Source organism: Malaclemys terrapin, chromosome 4 (genome assembly GCF_027887155.1).
Source record: "Malaclemys terrapin pileata isolate rMalTer1 chromosome 4, rMalTer1.hap1, whole genome shotgun sequence".
Lineage (NCBI taxonomy): Eukaryota > Metazoa > Chordata > Testudines > Emydidae > Malaclemys > Malaclemys terrapin.
This window is the reverse complement of record NC_071508.1, coordinates 45,870,977-45,887,630: the sequence shown is the minus strand read 5'-3', so window position 1 is coordinate 45,887,630 and position 16,654 is coordinate 45,870,977. Positions and strand designations below refer to the sequence as shown.

Here is a 16,654-nt window from a genome sequence, read left to right as displayed (position 1 = left end):
AGGATAGAATGGTCTGGCTCTTTCTCTCCCTTGGTTTTATTCTTTTATGGCATTAAAGCACTTCAGCTCAGCGTAGCCCAAACTGGAGAAGAAAGTGCGGGAGAATAAAACACACAGGACCAAGGCGTGAACTCCATTGCAAGGAGGGAGAGAAAGAGAAACAGAGAGCGAAAGCTTTTGGGTGCAGGAGGAGAAGGGCTGATGGCTGGTTTGCAGAGGCAGGGTGTCTGCAATCTTTGTAGCAATTAGATTTAATGGGACAGAAGCGTTTTTCTCCTCCACATCCCCTCCTCCTCCTCTTCTCTCCCCCTCAGGCTAAAGGGAGGGAGGTGGGTAAGGGGAGGGGGGGATGTGAAAGGGTCTTTGACGTCAGACCTGCCCTATAAAAGCCTGGCAAGGAAAGGCAAAGCTGAGAGCAGAGCCAGTACGACAGCAAGGATGCCAACCCCCAACTCCTCCACTTCTTCAGCCAAAGGCTTCCGCAGGGCGGTGTCAGAGCTGGACTCCAAGCAAGCCGAGGCTATCATGGTAAGAACCCTCCCACCCCACCACCACCCCCAGTAATCTCCCGAACGGCTAACGCTGCACAAGGGACTGCAACTATACTAGATGGACTAACAGAATGATAACTTTATTTCTAAAGCATCACTGCACCCTGGTATCTAGGCACTCAGGGTTGGCAAATCATAAATAAAATCCAGCCTAAATAATTCATGCACACAAACTAATATACAATAAATATAAATATTAGAAGACAAATAATCCTAACTAATAATATAATAAAACCGCCCTCTTAAACTGGAATAACTAATAGAGCGAAAACAAGACTAACAAGGAATCCCCAGGGTAAAAATGCACTTTGAAAATCTAAACACTCTCTAGGTTTTATTAATTTCACGGCACTAAGCCAAAGAGCATTCTTCTTTGCCAACTGAATGAAAACGCATGTCTGTCTTTTTTCCAGTGAAGCTACAAGGTGGTGGGAATTCAGGCAAACTTGCTAACTGTTACTATGTAATTATTGCAGGGTCTGCTTCCACCCACAGAGATTTAGGACCCCGCATGCAATATAACTATAAATGAGGGGAAAATAATACTTCATGCTGAGTCTTAAACTACCTTTAAAATTTGAATCCAGGTGAGTTTCAGATACACTGATTCAGTTGGCCTGGCACTAGGGACATGCAGGGCGTTTTAGTTAAAAACAGTTTTGTCATCTAGCGCCAACTGATGTCTCTAGGAGACATTATAGCCAATGAGACAATAAGGCATGCAGCATCTTGTAAGATCAAACCTTTAATGCATAGTCTGTCCCTTTTTGTGGCAGTCTCCCTCTCTGCTAGATGGCTGACTGTTACAGTGGGCAATCAACTGTATGGAACAACTTCCAAATGCCCCACAGTTAGGGCACTATAGGATCTCAAGTGATAGCTTTGATTAGCACCTGCATTTGGCAAACTCAATTTAGTGCCTTCTATAGTTTGTCCCTAATACCAGTAGGTAGGAGATTGTAAATGGTTTTTTTAAATGGATCTTACTGGGTGCAAAGAGAATGTATTGAAAATCTGGAATTCAGATAAGTTTAGAGTTTGTCTATACCGTAGAGTATATGTGTGTTTTAATATCCCTTGGCTTTTCCTAGCAGTGACTGTACCATCTTTTCCGTAGCCGAGTCACATGAGAGCTTCCCCACATAAACTTCACCCCCCAAATTAAAGCTCCCCTCTTTCCTACCACTTTCCAGAACCACAGATATTAGACATGGATAGAAAAGACATTTCTAGAATCACCGATATTTGACATGGAAAGAAAAGAAAGAGAGATGAGGTCATCTATCCAATACAAAATTGTTGTTTAATATTGTGTGTAAAACTGGATTTGACTTCTGATATGTTATTTGCAGGGGATGGAGCTTTCCATTCTCTGCTCTCAGTATTTTGCTGACCCACTCTTGCCTCCGCTCTATGCAATGCTATGTATTTTGTAAAATCAACTACTGTGCAAACAACAAAAAAGTTTCCTAGACACTGTAGCATGCTAGGAAAGAAAGGAAGGAGAGTTAGGAAATGAAGAGGTAAGCATGATTTCTGTAATACACAATCGTAGAAAACCATGGGAGTTTCCACATCTCACTTTGGCATTTTCCAACTGGCACATAGGGAACTACAAGGTAGTTAACTCTTAGAACCCTTTTAGAAGAGATGCAACTTGTACCAGCAAAAGAGTGCTTTGGCTGGCGTAGTAGTGAACTCTTAGAACACTGGCACTTTCCAGATTGCCAGTCAAATGAATGCTTAGAAGGACATCCCTCTGTCTATGGTAACAGCAGGAGCTGACAATGAAGGGGCGTTTATTTGGTGCTATAATACAATTCATGTGGGTATTTAGTCTTTAAATGACAAACGTGACATTGAATGGTCTTGTTTATCAGGTATATTAGTGATAGCAATACTGTCTCCTTCATGGCACCCTGGGAAGGGAGCATAGAAAAGCTCACAATGAAATTGTGTTAGATTGTCTCCTTTTGTCCCTTTTAGTGACTCTCTCCCTCCGCCCAAATGGCTAATTTAAAAATTGAGCTGGACTGCTGAGGGGAGCACTTTAAGTACTGTTTTACCAAAGCTGCTGCTCCTGGATTATGATAGACCCCTCCCCCCCACACACACCTTTTTCACTCCACTTTCAGCACTGAAAAGCTTATATCATACTTCAAGTTATTTCAAAACACCGTTGCCTTCGAAGGGAAGGGGACTTGGAAAAGCTCAGAACGAAATTGTTAAGCTTTAATAACAGATGGCAAATCTGAAATGCACATTTAAGACTCTGTCTTTTCTTTTTTAGTTTATCCTTTTTACTGCACCTTTAGCAGAAGGTTTCCACATTCACATTATTCATTAATCAGATTTATATCAACTGAGGCTCTGCCCCTGCATTTTTGCTATTTATTGAGTGGGCCCAGATTTTTAAAGCTATTTCGATGTTGCTGTGCTTAGCATCGCAACATCTAACTGATTTAGGAATCTAAATCTCTTTTTCAAAAGGGATTTAGGCACTTAAGAGTCTAAATCTCAGAGGCAACTGATGGATTTAGACTCCTATGTTCCTAAATCCCTTTTGAAAGTGAGATTTAGATTCCTGAATCATTTAGGTATTGTGATGCTGACCGCAGCAACATCTATATAGTTTTAAAAATCTGGACCTGTATATCTGGGACAAGCTGTCATCTTGTTTCAGTGTTTTAACATCCTGTCAGTGATCTGTTCCCTGTCCCACATACGCACTCTGTTCGAAAGGAGCTGTTGCATTTCCTTTATTATGATGATGATCATGCAACAGGACCCTACTGTGCTTGGCGCTGTACAAAAACAGAACGAAAAGACAGTGCTTGTCTCAAAGCATTGAGGATCTAAGCCTTGTCTACACTAAAAAGGGTTTGATGATATAACTGTACCATCAAACTCTCTTACAGGAGATGCAGCTTATACCAGCAAAAAAGTGCTTTTGCTAGTATCGTTTATATCAGTTCCTGAACAAAATAAGCTATACTGGCAAAAGGAAATAAGGACACAATAAAGATCAGTATGCTAGGCTATAGTAAACGTTCTTAACAAGTAAAATCCTCTCTGTTTCCTAGATCCTTGAAAATTATAAGCAGGGAGAAAGCTAAGTTGCTGTGGTTACTCAAACTCAGAAGGCCATACTCTGGCATCTTTACTCACACCAAGTCATCCCGCTGAGTTGCCACAATTTCAAAGGGGCTGCTGGAGGAGTAAAGTACCACAAAATGTCAATCATGGATTCACAATCTAGTCCAGAATAAGCAACCTGATGCTTACCAGAACAAAAGTAATGTTTTTACTGTAGTAAGAATTCTAAAATACATGAGATGAACTAATCTGCAAGCTGATTCAAAACACACCTTTCAACAATGACTTCTAAAAAAAACAAGCATTACTGGGAGAACAGTCAGTGTGGAAAGAGGAATCAATTTTGTTTGTGTGTATCTAATTTGCAATTGGTAATGAAAACCCTCTGCAACTGTATTGAGTTACAACTTAACCTCTTTGGGAGTGAATAACATTCTAAAAAATAGCAAAAAGGAGGGTAAAGAGAGAGAGAGAGACCAGTGTGATGGAAAGCTAGCAAACAGACGGAATAGAGTAAGCCGTGGAGTTAGCAGGCAAATATTACCTCCCCCAGACCCTTCCAAACAAAATCTAGTATCTTGTTAACTTACCCAGACATACTAGGTGAACGTTCAGGTGACTGCCTGCCAGCTGCTAGGATGATTCTACAGTTCTTTCTAGTAGCCAGATGTAGAGGAGGAAGGGAAACAAAACGGATTCCCTTTCGATCCAGTGCAGTTTGCTGCACACCCGTGAAGCCAGCCTTAATCATGCAGAGGAGGAGGTGTCATGTAGTAAGTTTTAGCAAAGCTGCAGTGTCAATGTCTGATTATGTTGGGGACTGAACGCCAGCATAACTCACCGAATGGAAGCAACTTGTGTCAAGTGGATGTTTATCAATGATCTGATCTGCTTATTCTAGTCTGATTTTCATACAACACATGATCATGCTTTCAGAGCCCTTTCCAGTTGTCCATTAGACTCTGTGATTTATATCTGTCATACGTGGTTCTTTCCTTCTTTCTCTTTTTCTCTACTCAGCCAAAGCTAAAGTTTGTTGAACTTCAGGGCACAGGGCAAGATGCAGCTTTTTGTTAAAGCATTGCTTGACTTGGACCATTGAGGAGGTGATTTGTTACAGATGGCAGGTGTTGCACAGGGGTGTTTGTTCCATCTATCGCAGGAAATTTAAATTAATTTGATTAACTTTAAACACTTCTGATGGTATTTAAACTGGTGCTTAACTGCTTCCAAAATGGGGATGCTGTCTTCAATTGAGATGTAATATATTTGTTAGATGAGTTTTCTGTTTGGACATGAACACATACCCAGTCCTTCATACCCATTGTGGACCTGATCATGCAGATAACCTGTGATGATTTGTTCAAATGTGTGTGTTTTATACTGCAAGGAACAAACGTGTGTCAAGCTTCAAATATCATCATATAAGGGAATCTATAATAAAAAGTACTGGGGGTAGGTGCATGGGTTGATGTATACAAATATGCGGCACAGAAAACTATATAAGTGCTTGTGTTTAAAATATCAGAGGGGTAGTTGTGTTAGTCTGGATCTGTAAAAAGCAACAAAGAGTCCTGTGGCACCTTATAGACTAACAGACATATTGGAGCATAAGCTTTCGTGGGTGAATACCCACTTCATCAGATAAATGTGTTTAAAATGTGAAAGGAAAGCTTTGAGACTGGCTGCATAAAAGATGCATGCATGATTTTAAAAGTAAATACACCTGGGTAAGTGGAGGAAATTAAAAATACAAAAAAAAAAAAGGCTAAATGGTAGAGCTGGTTTAAATTTTGCAAGAATTTTTTTAAATTTTCCCCCAAAACCTTTTGGGACAGCTATGGACATTTTTGAAATATTTTCAATGGAAACTAACTGAAAAATGTAGCCATCTGGGTTTTAGTCTCTTGGTGTTAGTCTTCTTTATGTTTCTTCATAAGTCGCGTCTTCTTTTTGTCATGCTCAGTTGTCATCATTCATCATCAGGTTTGGGGGAGTGGTTAGGATGAGTTATATGGTAGGATTCTTTTGACAGTTTAAAGGGTTTTTTTTATTTTGAAACCTTCCGATTGTGATGTAGAAAATGTTAAATTTTTTGAAGGAAAAAACACAAATTATCAACGAGAGAGAAAATTTCTCTATTATGAAAATAAATGGAAGGTAAATGCTTTCAAATTTGTTAAGAACTCTTTTTTTCAACAGGTGAGTGAGGTTTGCACCTAGCTCTACTAATTAAATGAAGGCACTTGAGTAGGTGGGGAGAAAAAGGAAGTGAGAGATTTTATAAAGCTTTAAAACCAGACTTTAGTGTATTACCACCCACCTAAGGAAGCTCACATATACCCATCTGTAGGGGAGCAAAATATTCAGTGACTGTTTATTGTATGCAGGACTAATCTTTACTAGTCCTCCTGTTGGCATATTCAACACATCTGGAGAACTATGGGGGGGGCAAACCTCAAAAAGTTCAGAGATTTTTCAATACAAGAGGAAAGAAGGGCTTGTGTTTGAGGTCCTGAATTGGGACTCAGAAGAACTGGCTTCAGTTCCTGCTCTGTGACAGATTTCCTGTGCAAACTTGGGCAAGCTACTTAAGCTCGCTGTGCCTCAGTTCCGGATCTCTAAAATGGGGATAATATTTCACTTCTCCCAATCTTTGTCTGCCTTGTCCATCTAGATTGGAAGCTTTTTTTAGGGTAGGGACTTTCTTACTGTGCTTGTAAAATGGCTAGCTAAATTGGGTCCTGAGCTGAGTTGGAGCCACTAGGTGCTACCGTCATACAAATAAAAGTTTCCATTTGGAAAAGCACCCAAAAGTTTGGGTTATTGTCACCATCTTATCTGAACTAGACAAACCTGTTATGCCTGCAAACATGGGCTGGGAACAGGTTTTCTCAGGAGCTCACAATGCTTCCTGTTTCCAGCCTGGCCAGAATAGCTGAAATAACTTTTCTTCTTCTACTCTTCCCTGCAATCAGGGAGCTCAGAAATAAAGAGCATTTCAAATGTGGGGTGAAGATTCCGTTTGGTTTTATTTTATTGCTTAGCCTATTCGTACTCTGTTGCTAAGTCTTGCCCTGGGAAGGAGGTATATTACCAGCAGTGTGCTGAGGCCAGGCTGACTAGTCATGGCTGGGATGGATTTACAGCTTTTCTGGTCAGACCAAACAAAGCATCATGAATGTATGATCCCATAATGAGCAGTAGACACAAGCAGGGCCGGCTCCAGGCACCAGCCTGGCAAGCAAGTGCTTGGGGCGGCCACTCCGGAAAGGGGCGGCAGGTCCAGCTATTAGGTGGCAATTCGGCGGACGGTCCCTCACTCCTGCTCGGAGCGAAGGACCTCCCGCCGAATTGCCGCAGCAGATCGCGATCGCGGCTTTTTTTTTTTTTTTTGATTGCGTGGGGCGGCCAAAACCCTGGAGCCGGCCCTGGACACAAGCCTGGTAGGAGTTTACAGATGGACCATCTCGCTCTCTTATAATCCAATTAGGGCCATTTCAGATGGATTTTAAACTATTATCTCTGATAAGAGTGGTGTTTAAAAAAAAAAAAAAAAAAAGACAACCAAGGGAGCCTATAAAAGATGCTATTTGCAGGCCAAAAAACTACACAGACATACCCCTGCCTCAGTGTTTGGGAATACGCATAAGACACACACACAAAAAACAGATAGATCAATTTCTCTACTGGTGTAAATGGATCTAGCCCAATTACATCAACAGAGAATGGAGCCCAAGATCTGTTTTTGGTGGCAGTGAATAAGAGGATCATAAGTAAAAAGTGGTTGGGTTGGCATATTCGCTCTGCACTGGAACCTACCACAGCATGAGAGGACTAACCCAGTAAGGCATTGGGAACCTGTGATTCCCATTGAAAGCAATGCGAGTTGAAGGTAGTCACTTGCGAGATCCGGACTCCTGCCTCCCGTAGAGGCCAGGGTTTAAATCAGTGTGTCTCAAAGCTCTAGAAGAAGCTTCTTTATCATGAAACAACATATGAAAACAATAGAATCCATAGTGCCCATAGCAAAAATCCAGGCTCAACCTTAGTAATACAAGAAATACCCTCTTTTGGTTAGCTATGGTAGGGAGTCTAAACTGGGGAATCTGAACTGCAAAGGTGACGTGCCTCAATCTGCATCCAGAAGAAACGGAGTGACTCACTAGGGGCTTGATTCAGTCAATGGGCGACTTTCCATTGACATCAATGGGCAAGAGATCAGGCCCTACTTACAAAAATGTCTATGACTGCTCTGCCACCTGAATTATTTGGATCACGTTTTGCAGTGGAACAGTTCCAGTACCTGACTTCACTTACTGCCAAATTCAGAACCTTGAAAAGAACGTGGACCCAGACTGAGGTTTGCAGAGCCAGATTGCTCTAGTTGTCTCCAATAAGAGCTGCTCTCTGCTAGTCCTGCAAGGAATGTTACAATGGGGATCAGGTGGTGGGAGTCCCATTGTTCCTCGGTTGTCTTAAGGAGAAGATTGCTGCTTTTTAACTCTGCTCTCCTTCCAGTCTCCACGGTTCATCGGTAGACGGCAGAGCCTCATCGAAGACGCCAGGAAGGAGAGAGAAGCTGCAGCAGCAGCAGCTGCCACTGATGCTGCAGAGTCCACAGAAACAATTGTTTTTGAGGAGAAGGATGGGAAGGCCATGTTGAATCTTTTCTTCATGCTTAAGGGAGCGAAGACTTCATCGCTATCCCATGCACTTAAAGTGTTTGAGGTGAGCGGCTAACCTCCTGTACTGCACTCAATGAAAACTGCATTTGATGTGGGTGGAAGGTCTGTTACTGTAGCATGGGGGAACACTGCCAACTCACCAAAATTCAATTGGATAAGGGTCTAGTTTAAAGCCTCCCTAGTATGAATTATTGATTTAATTCTTCAGGGCTTAACTGGATGAATTCAAATATTGATGGTTACATTAACCTAGTAGTACACTCTATTCATTTACTGGTGTCTCTATCACACTCTTTCCCAGGGAGACCAATACGAATGAGACAGACCCTTTGCCTGACAATGCTGTGGTTGTAATTCCAGGCTCTGGAATTGCCTTTGATTGAACATTGCCCAGAGTGAGCCCGTACCCAGCACAACTAAACTGCGGATTTGTACTCACCTCTGATTCTCATGGTGCCCTCTAATGACCCGCACTCTGCACTGTTGTCCACCTTTATGGCAATCCCTGAAACACTTCAGAGACTGCAGAGTTTGGACAGATTGCAGATGAACCATGCAGCTCCCTCACATAGTCACCCCCTCACTCAAAGCTCTGCCCATCTCTGAATCCTATCCCCACTGAACTTCAGCCAAAGTGACTGGACCAGCTTCAGCATAGTGCCCATTAATGTCAATGATACCTACTTACCCCAGGGATGAGTTTGGTCCATAAACTTTCAAAAGTTGCATTGATTTCCTTCATTACTGCATCCTGAATATGCCCGTGACAAGAAGCAGTTCTTACCACTGTATACAATTGCATAGGGAGATGATAAATAATTGGGCTTTCCCAGTCAAAAGTAGCATTATCTATGATATTGGTACCATGGATGGAAGCTCACCTAGGAAAGTGCTGCTTATTTAGCCAGTCATCAAAGATAATGACTTGAATTTATATAGTACTTTTCATGCAGAAATTTTCAAAAGCAGATTACAAATCATGAGCCTGAGTCTCTTCATTTATATTGGTTTAATTCCATCGTCTTCTGTGGTGTGAATGAGAGGAGAATTCGGCCGTAGGTGCATGTATGTGTGTGCATAACACCTTAGTCCCCAGTGAAATGCAGCCACTTCTGGGGGTGAAACCTGACCACCATTAACAATACACAGCAACACTGCAAAACAGCTGAAGACAGGTAGAAAAGAAAAAATATTCAGTTGAATTTGTGTGTATATGTGAGGGGGGAGTTTAGTTAGTAATTACCCAAACTGAAATTTGATCAGGACACCTCCTCTAATCTTATGGAAAGCCACTTGGGATCTTTAAGGACCGCAAGTGGCCTTGTATCTCTTGTGAAAGGATGGGTGGAAGCAGGATAGAAATGTACCAATTTACAATATTTAACACTGTGTTCCTGTAGCATATTGCCTTTGCAGTGGGATCTGTGGACCAGAAGTGCTCCATAAGGCAAGCATTTGAGAGCCATGCTGGTCTTGGTCACAGTTGCTGTCTCTTTCCAGGAAGTTTGCGGCTGTCAGAAAAGACTCAGAAGCGCATCAACAACAGATTTCAAATGCAATTTACTACTTCTCTGGTATGAGATGCAAAATGATTCTCATCCCATGAATTTTACAGGGTCCTGCACTTAGTAGATGTGGGTGATATTTATTTTACACTCTGTGTGTGTGTGTGTGTGTGTGTGTGTGTGTGTGTGTGTGTGTATAAAATATATTCCAAGGCAGCAGAGAACAATTTAAAAAGTCAAGCAAGAACTCAGGGTGGCTTTTATTCAAATGGCACCTGATTCCTCTTGGGGCAATTTACTCACTGCATGAGGAGCTCTCTCAGCGGAAGCGCTCTCTCAGCTTGACACAGAGAAGTTTTTTTTTTTTTTTAAAAAGCCACAAGCATGTCAAGTTACAACAGGGGAAGATTCATTTCTCAGATCCCTCTGGCAATGCAGGTACAAGATATGAAAACAGACGGGTGTAATGACATTTGTCTCATCATGAAACAGGCTGCAGGGAGACTGGTTTCACTCTGCTGTATGCGTTGCATGCAGCCAACACATAGGTAATGCAATCAGACCTGTCAGATTAATGCTAAGGTATTGATTATTGGGGGACAATGTAATAGAGAGGTGGGTAGGTACATTTAAAAACATGGTCCTAAATTGAATTTATCCATGACATTGCCTCCGTTCCTTCTTCTCGTTCTGCCTCTGATTAACTAAAAATCACACCCTTTCCTCTACTGAAGAACTCAGAGATTCGGAAAAGACTGGGTCATCACCCAGAGAAATGGGTTTGCAAGGGCCAGATTTCCCTGTACCAGGGAAAATATCCAGGAAGCAGTCAGAACCCTCCTGTGGATGCAAAGGGCCAATCCCCCTTCTCCACTCTTTATCTCTGAGTGAATTAAGTGCTGGTGAAAGATGCCAAATCGATATCCCTGAAGACCAAGCAGTGCTCAGGTACAGCATGGGCAGCTGCAGAGCAAGCTTGCCATAGCATCCCTCTATCCTTTCCCTTTGCCCTAGCTGGAGGGACCACCTCTAGGACTGATATAATCTCAGTAGTCATTCCCCAGTTGTGGAAGTGAGCTTGATGACATCAACGTCTGTCCCCAGGACTGAGGCCACCAAACTCATTTCACATAGGTCATTCAACAGCAATCAGATTTACTCTCAGTTGTTACCAACCTAAGGCTTGACTCAATCCTGTGACCTAGAGGTGAAATCTTGCTCATGGCACCAGCCTCCCCATCTGCTTCCAGATTTTGTTATGGAGTGGGACATAGGCTTATCTATTTCTCCCTCCTTCTTCCTTCTGTCTAATCAGAGACTGGTTTAGCTGGTCCAACTTGGTCTTTTTTGTGCCACTGCTGTAAGCTTGTGATCAGAAAGGCAGCTAAAAGCAATGCCTTGGACAGCCAGATGTTGGTATAAGTTTCCCAGGTCTTGAAGTGGCTAATAAGACCATGTGCTGTGCTTGTGTTGTTGTTTTTTTTAAACTCAGAGAGGACACAAGTAAGATTAAACACCAGAGATAGAAGCTGCATTTTCTATCTTTGCTGTTCTTTTTTCTCCCCCCCCCCTTTTACTTGCGTTCAGTTTGTTTTGTCTGAAAGGAAGCAGGATCAGACTTTGACAACCGAAGCAATAACAGCTAGAACCCAACCAACGTCTGCTCTTTTCCTCAGAAGGACAGATACTGCCACCTATAATAGCATCTAAACGACTGTCACAGAAGGCTTTTTCCCCCTTCTAAAGACTCCCTACTTCTAAAGGGAAACGGAACAATGAATGTTAGACTAAAAGCTTTACTTAACACTTAAAATTTCTGATGGTTTATCTCTTTCTCTTTCTTTTCTGTATCTTTAATAAAATGTTTTTTAAAATTAATAAAGTGTTTGTCATGATGAGGTCTCTGTATACCAAACTGTTTTAAACTGTTTAATGTTGGAGAGTTCCAGGGTCATGTTAACACCTTTAACTCTTTGGGCTCCTTTATTCCATCTAAATCAATCATTTCAGCTCATGTGCTAAAATGAAGCCTGTTTTCCTATAGCCAAATGCCTGGGGAATAAGCAAAAAAATGTGATAGCTTGAGTTAAAAGTCTAGCTTGCACCTGCATTCAGTTAGTCTGGAGACAGCAGAGAAAATGGGCCACTCGAGTGCTGCTAGTGAGAAACAGACTAATTTATAAGCTAGTTAAACTCTATTAAGATGTCTGACTTTTGGGATCTCTCTTTCATGTTTAATAAAAGAATTAGAATGATGGGACAGATCCGCACCTAGTGTAACTCATCTTAGTTCCATTTAGCTTCAGTGGAGTTATGCCAGTTTATACCTGTTGTTGGGGATCTCGTAGAGGGTACTTTGGGATTCTCCAATACACTAAAAGATGTTCCCAGCAGCACACCTAGCTCTGTCACTGAGATTGGAGGGTAGGGCATGAGGCCAAGTTCCAATTCTTCTCAAGAAAAAAGATGTTCCAATGGCAGCGTGAACACTGGCTGATCTCCCATGATGCCGCTGCCTTCCCTTTGTTGGGTAATAAAGATAACAGGAGACAAAGGAGGAACCTTTCCAGTTATTTATGCTTTCATAAGTGTCTAGTAATTAATTCCAAATGGAGCTGAAGGAAGTTACTTATTAGTTCTACCATGTATCAGGAGTCAAGGTATTGGAAGGGAAGCTAAACCAACCACAATGCTCTCTGAGCCAGCCCAATGGCCAAGCAGTAACACAACCTGTTAACATGCTGGAGATTAGAGTGAGAATATTGCTTCCAGGCTAAGAGGGGATGGGAAGACAGTAGAAGTAGCATGCAGACCTGCTGGTTCATATGGCTGGTAAGAAAGGACAGAGGTGGTGGATCTTAATATTACTTTTTAGAGATGCCGATAGCTTTTTTGACAAGAGTCTGTGAAGGAATTTCCTTGACTGAGAAATAGTAGCTGTGGTATAAGATCCTTAAGGAATTCAGAGGAGATGGATGTAATGCATGAAAAACTGTCTGTGTGTTGGAAAGAGAGAGGAACTCTGCGTGTTTGATCCTGTAGCTCCTTCAGAGAGAAAAAACTACTCATAAATGATGTATAGCATTGACAGTTTCTTCACTGTCTTTATTTCAGCACCTTGGCCAGTGCACAAGACTGACACTGCCTGGTAGATGAAAGCTAGCTCCTCACTTCTCGTTTTGCTTCCTTTGGGGTAATAGTGGCTGAAATCCACACCCATAATAGGCATTTGAGAGATATTAAGTCTATTGGTGGAATGTCACTTCCTTGTGTGTACTGCAGCTGTTCAACATAAGTAATAAGGTTCTGCAGCTACAACAAATTGCAGCCATTTGTTTGCACACTCTGAGCTGAGAGCTGGTGCCTCATCACTTCGATAACAATTAGAACAGTTTGAGGAGGGCAATATTCCATGTACAGAAAAGGCCACCATTTAGAAATTACTTTTTACCTGAGTCAGAGTGAAAAGCCAAAATAGAGAAAAAGTTAATTTAAAAAATTCTGAAAATTTCAAATAGGAAATGATGATTTTTGACATTTTAAATTGAAGCAAAAATTTTTCAAATCACCATTTCAAAATGAGACATTTTGTTTCAAAATAATTTCTCATTCTGATTTTCCCAATTGAAGAATTGAAAAATATGTCACCATGGTTCACGTTTTCTTGCGCAAAATTTTGACATTACAAAATGTGGTTTAATCTTGCAGAAAATGTCCATTATGATTTAGTGGCATTTTGTAATGGGAAAATGTTTCAGTCATAGAATTTCAACCTACTCATGTTACAGTATACGAAAGGGAAGGAATTAACAGGAAAGTGTCCTGTTCTGATTTCAGGTGTTCCTAGCTCAGCATCAGAAATACCCATGCTCCTCCCCTGCAGACATCCTGGAAAGAGTTTGTGTTTCTGGACTTTCTCCACTTTAATTTCACTTGTTGGAAAGTTTGCAATGCAATGTTATCAGAGCCTGCATTTTTATATTATATCTTTCCCCTCTTCCACCCTCTAAAGACATTCGAAGCTAAAATTCACCACCTGGAGACAAGGCCCAGCAGGAAACCTCGGGCAGGAACCACTGAGCTGGAATATTTTGTACGGTGTGAAGTCCATAGCTCTGATGTCAGCACTCTCATGAGCTCCATCAGAAGGGTGTCAGAAGATGTGAGGAGCACTAAGGAAGACAAGTGTAAGGAACTTGCAGCTGTTTTTTTTCCCCCCAAGTCTAACATGAAGATTGAACTTTAGAAACTGTGGCACAGGGATTTCAGCACTCACATGCCAGGAATCTGAATAGACTAGACTAGACTAGACTACTCCTCCCAGTAAGCTCCTCAGATCCCATCTTTTCTCTCTCACCTTCTCCCCTTTCAAGAGGTGTCGGATTCCTTCTTCCAGGTCCAAATAGCAACAGGATTAGAAATGTAATGCCCAATACCTAGTACTGTACAGCTTCCACCCTGCTTATTCTAGCCAGTTGTCTGTTTTGCATTGACCTTTCTACCCATGTGTCAGTAACCCCACGTGTGTTTGGAGGGTGCTCTTTCTACACCAGTGAGACACTAGTGACCAATTGCTTGTCTCTACGGATTAATAAAATGAATCCTTTCTAGTTGAGCCAGAATTCTACTTTGATACATCACTAAGGTCAGAGGATTTCTCTCTTCCTCCCACTTTAATTCCTGGAGCAGCCATTAGGTGGGTGGTAAGGGTAAGGTAGCCCTGGAGGTTCATCAGAAAAAGTCAATAAGAGCTTTAATTTTTTCCTGGTGAGATGCCAGCACTCCAAGAATTGGCAAGTGATTTAAACATGATATAAAGGCTGAGGCAATATTTGGGCTAGATAGGGAACAACTCTGGCTAAATGTGCCCAACAGATACAAACAGAAAGGAGAGCAGAAGATGGGGATGATGGGAAAGTGATCAGTCATGGGGGCTTTCCTTACTATACCTGGCATCAGAAGATCATGTGCCTGGGGTCCTGGGTATCACCCTGCTAATCTGGGGCCATTATTATCTCCCTGCATTCCTTGTAATTCTGTCCCTTCAGTGTTAGCTGATCAGTGCTGCATCATCTCTCTCTGACCTAGGGATGCAGGTGAATAGCCTGGTCCAAATCATTGGATGATGGTTCTCTATGTACATACAAGCCTGGGAAGGCTGGTAAAATGGATTTGTTCCCTTACTACCTAATCCTTGATGTACTTAAGCTTCATCAACAGAAGCACAGGTGTGTGGGGGTCATGCAGGATCCTAGGTGTCTTACAGTGACCATGTATTATTTTACCCTGGGGAGGGTGAAACTGCTATGAGTGAAAGACATTTTTTTCCCTAGTGGTTTCCTAGTATCAGAAAATGTCATTGTGCTGGGAGTTTGAAAGGGAAGTCATGTTTGCTCATGTGATGGAGGTGACTTTATTATGTCTGGCTGTGGGATAGGTGTACCATAGGAAGGGATCATAGGCAATCATGGAGCATAGCCATTGAAGCACAGTGGTGTCATGTGCAATTAAATCATTTGGAATTGACGTGGTCATGTGTTTATGCATGTGCCACATCAGGTCATGTGTGTGCTATGACTTTATCTCCTCCACTTGACATGTTAGCTCAACATTCACGTCTATGGTCTTATTTCTCTTTACAGTTTACTGGTTTCCAAGAAAAATCTCTGAACTGGACAAGTGTCACCACTTGGTCACCAAGTTTGACCCAGACTTGGATTTGGATCATCCGGTGAGTTGGTGTGTTCAGACATATCCTCACTTTCCAGCCACATGTCTTCCAACAGAAACAGAGAAATGGAAAGCACCGGTGATTGGAACTGGTTGGGAATTTTTTGACAAAATATTTTTCCATCAGAAAATGTCGATTCTGCAAAACCATAACTGTTTTCAGGAAAGGGTCCATTTGGACTAATTTTTCATTTAAAAAAATATTAAAATACAAAAAGATCAAAATCAAAAGGAACTGTTTTGATAGACTTGAACCAAAACTTTCGTGGGATAGTCAGCTCATGAATATTTTTGAGATTCTGACTTTTCATCCAAATTGGGAAAGGAAAGCTTTTTAAAATGTCAACCATTTTCCTAGGATGGGAAAACCATTTCTGGCCTAGCTCTACCTGTAATCCCACTTTGTCTATCGCCCTGTAGCCAGTACAGGTTTAGTTCCTGCAGGATACTGTATTCCTCGGTGCTTTGTCTAGTCTAGTTTGATCAAGAGATGGGGCTTCTACTACATTCCTAAAGAGATTATTCCTCAGTCCAAAAGATCTCACTTCTGAGGAAATTTTCATGGCTATCCAGCCTAAATTTTAACTGGATCTGTTTCAGAATTGGTTTCCCAGAGATGGAGTAGAGACAGGGCCATCCCTAACTTTTTTGCCACCCCAAGCAAAGAAAAAAAAAAGTGCCGCCCTCCATAGTGCCGCCATAACACACCCCCTCAGCACCGCGCCGCCACACCCCCCGCGCGGAGTGCCGTACCGCCGAACCCCCCAGCGCCGTGCCGCCAACCCCCCCCCAGACCCCTGCGGAGCGCCACGCCGCCGAACATGCCAGCCCCCCGCAGAGCGCCGCCGAACACCCCCCAGCCCCGCGGAGCGCCGCCGAACACCCCCCCGCCCCGCGGAGCGCCGCGTCACCAAACCCTCCCGCCGCCACACACACCTCCCACAGAGCACCACCAAACCCCTCCGCCGAACCTCCCAGCCCCCCCCCCCAAAACAAAAAGCCCTGAGCGCCCCCCACCATCCCAAGATTGGCCGCCCCAAGCACGTGCTTGATTGGCTGGTGCCTGGAGCCGGCCCTGAGTAGA

General features: G+C 42.5%; 1 protein-coding gene across 1 annotated transcript in view; it reads left to right on the top strand.

The window, feature by feature from the left end:
• The first annotated feature begins 438 nt into the window (after window positions 1-438).
• TH (tyrosine hydroxylase) overlaps window positions 439-16,654 on the top strand; it is a 33,522-nt gene continuing 17,306 nt past the window's right edge. Inside the window, exons 1-4 of the mRNA XM_054027070.1 lie at window positions 439-528; window positions 8,169-8,378; window positions 13,853-14,027; window positions 15,483-15,571. Coding sequence (XP_053883045.1) covers window positions 439-528; window positions 8,169-8,378; window positions 13,853-14,027; window positions 15,483-15,571 — 564 coding nt within the window. The remainder of the gene's footprint in view (window positions 529-8,168; window positions 8,379-13,852; window positions 14,028-15,482; window positions 15,572-16,654) is intronic.